The sequence below is a fragment of the Mizuhopecten yessoensis genome, unplaced genomic scaffold, assembly GCF_002113885.1.
Source record: "Mizuhopecten yessoensis strain PY_sf001 unplaced genomic scaffold, ASM211388v2 scaffold10553, whole genome shotgun sequence".
Taxonomy (NCBI): domain Eukaryota; kingdom Metazoa; phylum Mollusca; class Bivalvia; order Pectinida; family Pectinidae; genus Mizuhopecten; species Mizuhopecten yessoensis.
Window position 1 is genome coordinate 331,965 of NW_018408604.1, and position 13,082 is coordinate 345,046.

General features: G+C 32.3%; 1 protein-coding gene across 1 annotated transcript in view; it reads right to left on the bottom strand.

Moving 5' to 3' along the window:
• The window catches only part of LOC110461058 (hemicentin-1-like), a 92,037-nt gene that overhangs the window by 54,188 nt on the left and 24,767 nt on the right, over nt 1-13,082 (bottom strand). Inside the window, exons 2-6 of the mRNA XM_021514336.1 lie at nt 11,043-11,274; nt 9,254-9,553; nt 7,777-8,082; nt 7,054-7,059; nt 3,738-4,016 (exon numbers count right to left, since the gene is read on the bottom strand). Coding sequence (XP_021370011.1) covers nt 3,738-4,016; nt 7,054-7,059; nt 7,777-8,082; nt 9,254-9,553; nt 11,043-11,127 — 976 coding nt within the window. The 5' untranslated portion in view covers nt 11,128-11,274. The remainder of the gene's footprint in view (nt 1-3,737; nt 4,017-7,053; nt 7,060-7,776; nt 8,083-9,253; nt 9,554-11,042; nt 11,275-13,082) is intronic.

The following is a 13,082-nucleotide window of genomic DNA, read 5'->3' on the forward strand; positions in this document are numbered from 1 at the left end:
GCATATACAAACCTTTCTAGATATAAGGGAGTTATTTAAGGATGTATGCTACCTTATTTTTATATCAAGTCATACAAAGGAAATCTGCGTACACAAACTTTAATGCGCATTGGAACTTAAGGGTATATGCTACCTTCGTTAAACATAATCTCCTTTCAAAGAAATTTCCTGTATTATTAATCAAGGTAGATTAGAATTAATCAATAATGCAAATTTAATTGTTAAGGGAGATAACTCCAACAGCTAACATGTCAAGTTTGCTGGTGATAAAGATTACTTTTTACACAAAAAAATATATAATTTGGCTCTAACTGTAAGTCTGGGCTTTCCTTTAAACATCCTACTATGTTGTAAATAAGTGTCTTGTCTTAAATTCAAATAAAATATCATATTTTCTTAAAATTATTTTTGACAAATTATATATTATGTATGCACTAAACTACGTTTATAAATTATGTGATATAGTTTAACTATATTATATCAACTATACTACATTTAATTGGTTTATATTAACTATTTTTAGATATTGACACATGTACTGTAATATGATAAAAAAAACACACCATATAATGAAAAACCCTGGATGCTTAAAGTGAATTGGAAATCACTAGAATAACTACAAAACATTAATATGTTGTGAACACCCTGGACCCTGTTTCGAAAAAACCCTCCAAAAAGGTCTATAAACTTTGATAGAGGGATGTGGTCACACTCGGACCAGAATAAGGAAAGAAAAAGGAAGGGGTCATTTAATAAGACATCAGTTGATTTTTAGGTTAATTACGATAACCAATTTTAGAATTCATACAGTACATGTAAGTCACATAAGAATATATATATATATGCTATTTGGCGTACGACTGGGAAGCTTTCTGAACCCATTCAGACTAGGCCATGCATGGTACTGTATGCATGTTATATTGTGGCAAAATTGTTAATGTATTCATGAACATATGAGTGCAATTCCTTCTGCAAGAAATTGTTTGTGAATTACATCTTTCATTACCTCAATCTGAAATTGGTAATAGGGGTAAGCTTACAAATTATATTTCAGCCTACAATGCATACAATACCTCTATTATTTAGATTCTGAAATGTGGTATATGATGAAAATATAGAGATAAGGGATCCGCGTACCACTGCCAAAAACTGAAGCTATGAGTAGGAAGTGTTTTTGGAGACATGGTAGTCTAGTGGTAGGACGCCACTGTATACATGTGACCGAAGGGTTGCGGGTTCACGTCACGCCACCGCACTGTGTTGTATCTTTGAGCAAGATACTTCACTCTGCTTGTTCCAATCTACTCAGCTGTAAATGAGTACATGGTTGGGCAGTGCTAGAATTGTAGAATGCTAGCTGTGAGCGCCGAAATGGCAGCACCGGCTAAATGCTCACCAGGGAGTTGAGAAAGATATTGGCTGGTTGCAAAGGCCCTATTAAACCACAGGTAATAATTTGTGAACCGCTTTGAGACAACCTACAAACTAGGTTGTGATAAAGCGATATATAAGAACCTCAAATTATTATTATTATCATTATTATAAAATGTTTTTTAGCAATTAATGACAATAGCTTCAAAAATCATTTCAGAGAGGAATTCCATTCCTTGTGGAACCTTTACACGAAAAATATAATAAAGATGAAAAAAATTACAACTGTAGTCTAAGAGTAAAAAGGGCCAGACAGGTATTTGAACCCTCAACCTCTGATCATAGTACAATCCCTTAAATTATACCGCTTGCACCTGACCAGCAGTAGGACCAGCAGTCACATGACCGTATTGTCCAAACTTAAAACCAAAGGGAGGTTATTCCGTCTTTGCGTATTGCAGAGTTATCTTCTCTTGTGAGCAGGTATTGATTGTTACTTTATTGGTTTGTGTGAGAAAATTACGTCGTTTTCTCAAAAATGAATGAAGTTACTCTCACAAACAAATGACGTAACAATCAATACCTGCTCACAAGAGAAGATAACTCTGCAATACGCAGACGGAATACTGTATGTATGCCGAACTACAGTGGAACTCTCCAGTGTTTCGCCACCAGGAATGAAGGACAGGGATCTGTAATGTGTTACAAATCTATAACGTCTGTACTGTAAAACTCAGTAGTTTTGTCACCGTTTGTCCGCTATTGCAAGGCGATTGGTGACACAATGAGGAATCTCAATTAAAGGACAGTTGAGAAAATTTAGGGAAGAGGGATGATGGCATATACCAGGTACATTTGTATCTGCGGTAAGCGATATGGCAAATGAGACGCGGGGAGTTATATACATGTATTTATGTTTATCGCATACACCAGTAGCGAAGCTATATCATGCCGAGTATCATATACTGTATACCGGGAAATTTTAGCTGCAATTTACTTTTATTTTCGCCTTTTTAACTTCTCATTAATTATGAAGGGGAACTTGTCATGATAGTGACTATATTAGTAAACAGCATATTGCATAAACACATTGATTTAATGTGAAGTGTGATATTAACACTGGGTGAAAATTTATTTCATAGGTGAAGGGTGAAATTTCCCGGCATACAGTAATTATATAAATACATTTGTCAACAGTTTGATGTGACTGCATGGCCTTATTAATGTTAGATAAGCAGTTACGAGGGTCGCTCTTATACAGCCTAGAAAAGCTCTTTAATTGTAGATATTTTCTTTTTTGAGCGAAACTCAGCACATCATCTAGTTTGTAAAAAACTTTCCTTATCAGTTACAATCAAACCTCCAAGTCAATTCAATGCTCTTTTCAATGCCATATGTTGTTGTTGGGTGGGGGTGGGGGTGGGGGCTCAGGTCTCCAATGCTTAACTCATTCACCCCTGAAGACACATTTAAACTCTTCAAATTCAAAGGTTGGAATAGTTAATTATGAAATTTCAGGGGTGAAAATAACACATCCGAGTCATCATTTATCGTTAACTTGATATAAAAATTAGTTAAAACTTATTTCCAAACGGTATGAAGAATCATGAAAATTGACACTACATTTAGAACAGAACTATACTAATTCCTTGTTTATTACTTTTTACTAGAGTAAGTGATGAAAGTAATGGTGATCCGTGACCCAAAAAACCTGTATGATGAATACATACATGCCTTGATCAGATCCTTAACTATCATTCTGGGTAAGAAAAACTTACTACTGTAAAAGTCTTTCATTATCGCACGTGGTCATTAAATTTTGCAGATTTGCTAAAATAACTGATTTATAGAGAAACATTTTTCGCTGATCTTAAATCTTTGGTTGTAGCCATGGCACAAAAAATGGTGGTAAGGAAAAATTAATTTTCTATTTATTTATAGCGGTCTATATTCTTATACAGAAAATTGTTACAATGGAAACTACAAATATGAGAACCCCTCCAAATGTTTTTTGAATTACCTTAATAATGTACAATGTAGGAGAATTGGTAATTGTAGCTGGTTATTTGTGGAAATTTGGTTAGCATAATATATATTTGTAGCGGGGTGACCATTAGCTATAGCAAACTAGCAGACGGCAATATGACGTTATGGTATCAGGAAGGTATACATCATGTATAAGTCTATTTATAGCTAGCCTACGACTGTACGTTACATACTGATCAGAGAGAGGGAGATGACAGGGCAGCAGGGTGACCATTAGCTATAGCAAAATAGCAGACGGCAATGTGACATTATGGTATCAGGCAGGTATACAATCATGTATATGTCTATTTATAGCTAGCCTACGACTGTACGTTACATACTGATCAGAGAGAGGGAGATGGCAGGGCTGTCCGAAGTACCCCCACTATTTGTACCACGACAAACGTAACTGCCTATGTTCCCACTACTCATGCTCAGAATGGTCAGAGACGGGCTCGGAAGGCTCCCAAAACTGACCAATGAAGGGTTGTTTGCTACATTGGTCCCATTAAAGAGCCATGAGAATGAAGTGGCACCACTTGCGGTGCATTGGAGCGTGACTTGAGAGCCGGATGTGGCACTGTATGATGTCTGTTGAATTGTCATAGCGGGTTTAGATACTGAAACGAAGTAAACACGATTTTGTAACAATAAAGAAATCGTGCAATACGCATTGTCAAAGGTAGTGTGGGAGAAAGATTATTGTGGGCTTTTTTATCATGATATTAACACAACTTTTATTGGAATAAAATAATCTCACAAAAAAGAAATTGACTATTATCATGATAAATCATTGATATCATAATCGTGAAATCAATTTTTTAAACTTTATTATGAAAGTTGTCATTGAAATGAACGAAATATAAAAAATGTGTATGATGGATTATACACCAATGATATGAATGATAGTAAAATTATTTGCTTTTATGATTATGTAAAATCTATCACAAATTAATATTGATAAGCAATCTCTTGTTTATGAAATCAACATTAACCTTTTCTGTGATAATAACTCTTGACATTGATATGAAATCAATGATGAACATTTTAAGAAATATTTGTTAAAATGATTATAAAGCAATTGCATTTATATGATTATGAAATGAATGATGATTTTTTTTTTTTTTATAAAATTGACTTTAAAAGGAAATAGCGGACACATATTATATGTTAAACTTAATCTTGCTATTAGGAAATTCATAAAACAATAATCAAATTCTTGATATAAAGCAATCAATAAAATCATGATATTAAGCAATCACTAAAATCATGATATTAAGCAATCACTTAAATCATGAAATTATACAATCACTAAAATCATGATATCAAGCAATTACTAAAATCATGATAATAAGCAAAAATTGCATCATGATATAAAGTTATCAAGAAAACATTGTAATAAGTGATCATAAAATTATGATATAAAACAGCAATCAAAATGGTCATGAAAATCATGACAGGGAAACAAAATTGAAAAGAAATAATTAAAAGCCACATGCAATTGATTATGATTCTTGTGCAAATAAAATCAATATAAAACATGCTTAATTTTCTTCGTGTGATGTCATTAGAATAAAAGATTATTAGCGAATCACAACAACAATCATGTAAGTTTATGATTAGAAATACTAAATCAATCACACACAATATTAATATTAGTAAAACCAATACGAATTAAAAACAGAAAAAGAGATTGTCTAATAAATTATTAAATAAAACAAGAGAATTTTCAACTTGATGATGAAGACAAGACAAGGTGACAGACAAAGATAGAAAAAGTACCTGAGCTAACATCTGGTAAAATAAACAAATGAGCGGGGTCAAAGGTCAGAAGCATGAATGATTGATACGAATACATATTGTATTAACACAAATGAAGATTCACTAAATGAACATGTCTCCAGCTGAATTTCAAACAAGCCAGAAATCAAAGTTTAATCAATTTTGGTATTAACCTTTGCAGTTTGCCATTTATGCAATTTTGTGCTGAAGTAATATTTTCAAATTCGGGGTCAGCAATAGCGATTTTCATGTTGGAATTTTACACAAGATATTTTCAATTTTTTACACAAGAGATTTTCGTTTTTTTTTACTATTGAGATTTTTAAGTTTATTTTTACACAAGAGATTTTTAATTGTTATTTTAGACTAGAGATTCTTAAGTGTATTTTTACAAATGAGATTATTTCAAGCTCTTTTAAACTAAAAGGTCAGCAACTCTCAAGAACGAAAAGAAAGATTTTTTCTTGATTCAGATTTTTTTTTTTTTATACTGTGTACAAAGCGCCTGCATAGCTATGATTTTTGACATTCCCAATTTTAGCAACCATTTTAGTGAATTTCTTTGACATGGATATTACGTAATTTAAAACACAAATATTTGTTGATTTTTTCTACAAGGAAATTCATAGACATGTTTTTTATTTATGTTTGTAAGAAAAAGACATTGCAGAATATGAAATCAATCACTCAGATTTTTGGCTTGTTGCATTTCACTGATACAAACAATTAATAATATATACTGCCTTTATGCAATATGACATAATGAAATAAACATGGCAACGATTAGAAAATGATGTTTCCAAATAAATTTCAACACATTTCATTCTCGTTTGCATTTGACAGAGCAAAAACCTGGAACAGAAAATTCTCATTATTAACATTTTTTATTAGTTCTACGAAATTTCATATTACAAAATGATAAATTCATGAGATAATGGAAAGCACAAACATTATGCATGATGTATATATACTTAAATATAATACAATAAAACGTTAAAAGCAACAAAAGTTAAACACCTAAAAGTGCCTACCACTATCATACTCTCCACCCCTAACATTTTTGAAAATCTAAAATAACTGATTATTTAAACAGTGAACCTTGATAATACTGACATCTGCATTATTTTTATAAACATCCTCTGTATTATACCAGTGATGTATATACATAAACACATCCTGGAGTCATCTAAACTGTTTTTGTGAAAATTCTTCTTTTGTTAATTAGATGAATTCAAGTCATTTGTCAAATTTTTATTTCTGAACTTAAAAAAGTTTTATTACAAAAGCATCCAGATTAATAAAAAATAATTTATTCTCTTAAATTCATAAATAATTTCAATTATTCGAAAATATAAATTTTTATACATAAACTATATTTTTATTTATTTTCATCTATTTTTATTTATTTGTTTTCATTTAAAAATAATTCATTAATTACATTTAGAATTTGTTTTATTTCTTAAAAAAAATAAAAATCTTTACAGTGTTAAACTTCACGATTACAAAATTCAGTCTTAAGCTCTTTGTAACCTCATTAACAAATACAATATATTTGTATTCACAGCTATAACCATTCACCATATTGGTGAGTCTATACATCAGAATTTCAAGGACCAAAACGAACTATAAATTTTTTATTTTCATTTGTTCACACTGACTAACTAAAACTTAACTCATTTTTTCAGATTTTTTTTTATATCAAAGCAAAAATCCCCTGTCTTAAGAACCTGTCGATTTAAACATGCATTATCAACAAACCTGAAAATGCCAAACGTGTAAAGCACATGCATGATTTTTATAATAATTACACAGTACGCTGGGTCAGACTAAAATCTAGGCAATCTATACTATAATACTTGGAGTGCGGATACATACCACCACCTGTAGGGAAAATCATTTATAACAAAAATTATTTACAGTATCGTCAACAATTTTTAAAGACTCCTGGGGTATTTATGATAGAGTCTCAGAGGTTTGTAATCCTACAGATTTTTAAAACACCAATAAATTAATAAAAAAAAATGGAAATAATGTAAAATGTAGAATAAATATTAATGTAATGATCAAGAAATCAGAATCTGAAATAATCACATTCCTTAAAAAAACCTCCTCACCCCTGGTTCCAATATTTTAATTAAAACTATTGCAAAATGAGTGCTTTTTAAACCTTCATTTTAAACTCCCTAAAGTTCACAATAACTTCACAAATTTGTATATTGTTAATATTTTAAAATGTACTGTAAAATTGGACATTTTCGTGATGTGGAAAGTTCACTTTCTTTGTGTTATACGTGTCAATGAGTGCAAAAACTTCCACACACAAAAAATTAGTATGAAGGTTTGAGAATATGACTTCTGAACATAATGGCTATATATAAAGCAAGAATGTCCATTTCGCGATCATCTTAAAAGAGTCATGATGCAAATATTTCCACACACGAAAATTTTCACTTTTCTAGTATATGTATTTGATTGTTTTACAATTTAATATTAGAACAATTTACCAATCTATCAGTTTTATTTATATTTCATATTTTCTTTTCTTTGCTATATATCAGACAACTTTTCATCGACCTGTCTAAGAAGCATGTTTCTTACCGGTAATCTGTAGTGTAATTGTTCTTTGTATAGAAGATGAAAGCGTTTGCGAATGTTCGATTTCGCACATGAGCACTTTGTTGTTGTCTCCCGAGACCGGCGTAAATGTCAAAATACTCGTTACAAAGTAAGTAGCGTCGCTGTTCTGAGACACAGAGGTCGAAATACCCTGCGAAAAGGCTTGGGAGTCTAAGTTCCACGTGATTGTGGGAATGGGATACGAGCGATTTGTGTAGCACGCCCATGACTCACTGACACCAGCTTGCACTGCCGAGTCTCCCTGTAGCACGGGGCTCGACGGCTCAACTGCAACAGAAATACAACATACAAAACAAATGTAGGATTTGTGATGGAAAGGGTTGTTATATAGTCACAATAAACTGTAAAAACAATTCTTTTTCGTGGTCGTTTATTTTCGCAGATATTGCTAACATAGTCAATTTCACAACATTTATTTTTGTGCACAATTTGCCATGATAAGGATGGATAAATTTGCTTTTAATTTTGCAGCTTGGATTTTTTCACGAAAAAATTGCCCTTGTGAAAATCGGTAAACTCAGACGTAAAACCTGCCTTTACATTACATTGGCAATTAATGAAATTGTTGAAAAGTTTTGTTGTATAGTTAACCAGGTCACATAGTCACAATGCACTCAATAATAAGAGTATATGAAATATGCCCCTGACAATGTGACACACGATGAACAAAGGGACATAACTCTATAAACAGTTTTGCACAAGACCTTGTTCAAACACAACTCCACCATCCTAAGACGTACTCACATACAAAATTTGGTAATTGTAAATTATAACATATCGGAATGCGACAAGGGGTAACAAAGGGCCATAACTCAAAGGGCCATAACTCTGTAATCAGGTGAGCACTAGACTATAGACGCATTATACTTCGCCATACCAATTAAGATGTTCTTTAATACACATACAAAATTTGGCAATTGTAAATTATAACATATCGGAATGCAGCAAGGGGTAACAAAGGGCCATAACTCAAAGGGCCATAACTCTGTAATCAGGTGAGCACTAGACTATAGACGCATTATACTTCGCCATACCAATTAAGATGTTCTTTGATACACATACAAAATTTGGTAATTGTAGGATACCAAGAAATATATGAGAAATGCCAAAGAAAAGGTGACATTCTGACTGAAGGACTAATTGATAAATCACAAACCTTAGAAGTCCAGATCAGAACTAACTACCGTATTTATCCAGCAATAAACCCAGGTCTGGTAATAAGCCCACCCATATATACTGGAATTCAATAGAAATACCAACATAGTATCCTGTCATAAACATCCTTCTCTTTGAGACAGCAGTTATGTACTTAACCCCTAGGTTTATTTCAGGATAAAAATTGGGGACTAACAAAACATTTCTGAACGTATTAACAGTTTTTCAAAATTTCGGCTAAAAATAGTAACACAACATGAAATCGTCAGGTAATGTGACTTACCGTAAATATCGCTGAATGATTTGGTCACTGTCAGTGGCGAGCTTGTGGCCGAGTTCTCCACTTCACATTTAAACACAACATTTTTGTCACTGAATTGAATGTTTGCACTATAAATGTTTTTGTGGATCGAGACTCCGGAAGAGGAATCTGTAAATGATGTGTCGTCCACAAGGGTGTTATCCTTGTACCACTTGACTGTCGGGGTGGGGCTTCCACCTTCCGTTTCGCACGTGAAGGTCACCGTGCCCTCTTCAATCGTGTTGACAGTTGGACTAGAAATCGTTGGGTTACTGGGCGCAGCTAAAAGTTTATCGTTTACATTGACACATACACAAGATTTAAACATTATTTCTCATAGAAAAGATTTGATCAGAATATCTTGATAAATTCCATTCCCATTATTTCATCTCCCAATTTTGAATATTGCTGTTTATGATTTTTTTTTAATCTACATACATTTCTACTGGTAACTCGCTTCTTGTGAAATGTTCATGCGTTTGAAGTTTTTTCCAAATCTTGGACATTTTGCAGAGAATTTACTTTATAAGGTCTCAAATTAGGGGAAAAAAATATTATCAAACTTTGAAGTATGCATGCAGCCAAAACATTAAGACATTTTTATCATTTTTTATACCAAAAATATTCTGATTTAATCTTTTCTAATGAAGTGTAACGATATGGAAATTATGAATATGATTGACATGGCAATGGCTGAAATCCTGAAAACAACACATAGGACAACACAAAATTTGGATGGATCGACTGAGGGGTGAATGATGAATGAACAGATGAAAATACAAAACTGATGTTTTGACATTTTGTTAGAATACAAGAGATAGATCTACATTGAACAAACAAAGTTTACGAGTAGTCTACGAAATACAATAAAACACACAAAGGAAAATTAGAGACATCTTGTATAAATATTGTGAAGTTGAATGGAAACTCAGATATTAGACATGGACGACAGCTATACCTCTGGTACTTAACTCCAGATACTGAATCTGTCAATATTTTTCATTTCAAATGAAATTGAAATAAAATGTCTTTAAAATTCATATTAAAAGTACAGAGCTAGACCACAAACTAAATAAAAGTATAAAGAAAAAAAAAAATGACAATGCTAAAATTCAGGAAAAAATAGGTTTCTGTGATCAAAGAAGTGGTCCCTATATTGTTCATTATGAATATTTGATTTTCCACATCATAGGTTGTAGATCAGTATATTGTCCATGTATATACTGAAGTGTCCATTCACAGAGAAGTCCTATATGAAATGAAACGTGCATATGCTACATGTACAATGAAATATCTAAGGCCTGGACACAAAGGGAGACTATCAAATTACCTCCCTTACATTTACTTGGTAACAAAGGGAGATAATTTGTTAGTGTCTCTTTTATGTGATTCTGGTATACACACTACAAATCAGAGGAACAGATATTGCTTTACTTAAAGTGGATGAAAGATATTTTAAACTGTTAATTTCTTTATAGAATATTTTAAATTTTCATACGATACCAAAACCACAAAAATATTCAGGCCTAAAAGTCAGTTTCAATACATCACATACGAATGTATTTGATTATGAGAATTGTTTTATGCAAACATGAACAAAAATGAATGCTAGTCAGAAAAAAACATCCATAGATAATCTACATTATATTTCATTATGATTATAATACTGTTAGCATGTTTAGAACAGTCGACAGCTTTACAGCTGGACAAAACGTTACTATGGTAACCATTAAGAAACAGAAGTTAAGATAAGAACTTCCCAATACTTTACCTTGTGATAAAATCCCGGGCACAAGAACCATTAGAAATATGATGGGCGTCCTCAACCCACTCGTAACTGTTGTAGTCCGATCCATTTTACGAAAATTTGATTGGTCGATACACTACACGCAGTAAATTAATCCAAACGAAAAATACGAAGCTCCGCTATCAAGAATTCATAGCTTCGTTGATGGAGTTTTTGGAATAATCACTGTCCGAAACGATCTTCTCCCCAAGAAAACCTGAAAAATATGAAACAAAATATTCTAATTAATTTCATAAAATACATTTTGCTAATTTTAATTTTTCATTGAATTAGCTATGTATCTTCTTTCACATTTCGCAACCAATAAAAAGTTTCTGTCTCTCTATGTTAGAAACAAAATTCTTGATGACATCCTTGTGTTTCAGTCTTTTTTTAGAGTTTTTGATGACATTCTTGTGTTTCAGTCTTTTTTTAGAGTTTTTGATGACATCCTTGTGTTTCGGTCTTTTTTTAGAGTTTAATTGTATAGCTCTGTCAATATTGATTGACCTTTACAAATTTTGCTAGATCGATGAAATCCCCCCAGGTGTTATTGCTGTTGTACAGGAATTGATATTTGACCTTTACTGTGACCTTGACCATTTGGGCACACAGTCTAATTATCATATACAAATTCTATCACGGTGACTTTTACTGTGCACTTTCACTTGAAATGTTTTTGACTTGACACATTATATCTAGGTCAATGACATATACACACAGTGGCCTTGACCTTGGTTATTTGGTACATGGCACAGTCTAGCCATAAACATATTTGATCACTGTGACTTTTACTGTGCACTTTCACTTTAAACGGTTATGACTTGACACATCATATCTAGGTCAATGACACATACATAGTGGCCTTGACCTTGGTTTATTGGTACATGGCACACAGTTTAGTCATAAGACATATCGACCACCACCATAACATTTACCATGCACTTTCACCTGTAATGGACACTAAGCAACACATTATATCTAGGTCATTGACACACACACTGTGTCATTGACCTTAGTGGTATAGTTCAATGATGATAAGCACACACTATGACCTTGACCTTTGGGGTCAATATGGCAACATTAATCCCTCTTTGACAGAGAATAACCCCTTCTGACCCCTAATATTGAAGAAACCCTCTGTGTTTATTACAGTGGAATATACAATGAAGTTCACAAAATGTTGGAAAAATAATAACAAAAGCTGCTTCGGCCTTAGTTAATTAATTTTCAAACATTTGTTAACACCGAGTTGTATATTCCCATAACATACAAACATACATAGATTATATCTATTCCACCAAGTAAAATGTAATGAAAGTGTATTTTCATGTTAACCCCAGTGTCTTATAATGGACCTACATAAAAGGTGACCAGTTTTTTAAAATTCAGGCTGAAATGTACACCTCTAGAACATTGCCTCTGTAAATTATCTAATTTTTGGCAAAGACTATTTCAACGGGACATACTAAAATCTTGATCTGCCGTACAAGTGTTCCAAACAGAAACATCAAATTACACATTGTTCTATATATATACCGAAAGAGTATGATACGACAGTTACAGTTTGTTTACCCACTGAGATGTCTAAACATGTCGTCAGTAACTTTTATTTCTATAACGTATATATTAAGTTACCCCAGTCCAACTTGATACTATATATATTCAATGAAGCTTAGAATTTAAATTCATGTACTAGGTCATCACGTCCTTTTAATAGAAATACCTAGGTTATCACAGTAAAATATAATGGAAGAGATATTTGTGCATCACCTACCTTCTGTCAGAAGTTCAGAGATTTCCCCTGAAGGATTATATTATTTTCAAAATTATTTTAAATTTTCAAAAATTAATAATAAAAAAAAAAAATATGTAAGAAATCACTATAACTTAAGGTATATATATATATATATGATAAATAAAAGAATAAAATCATTTTTAGCATGAAGGTATTTCAAAGGTTTGTAGTAGGTATATTGAATGTACTTTTGGAAGTATGTTAAAGATATTGGTAGAATTTTATAC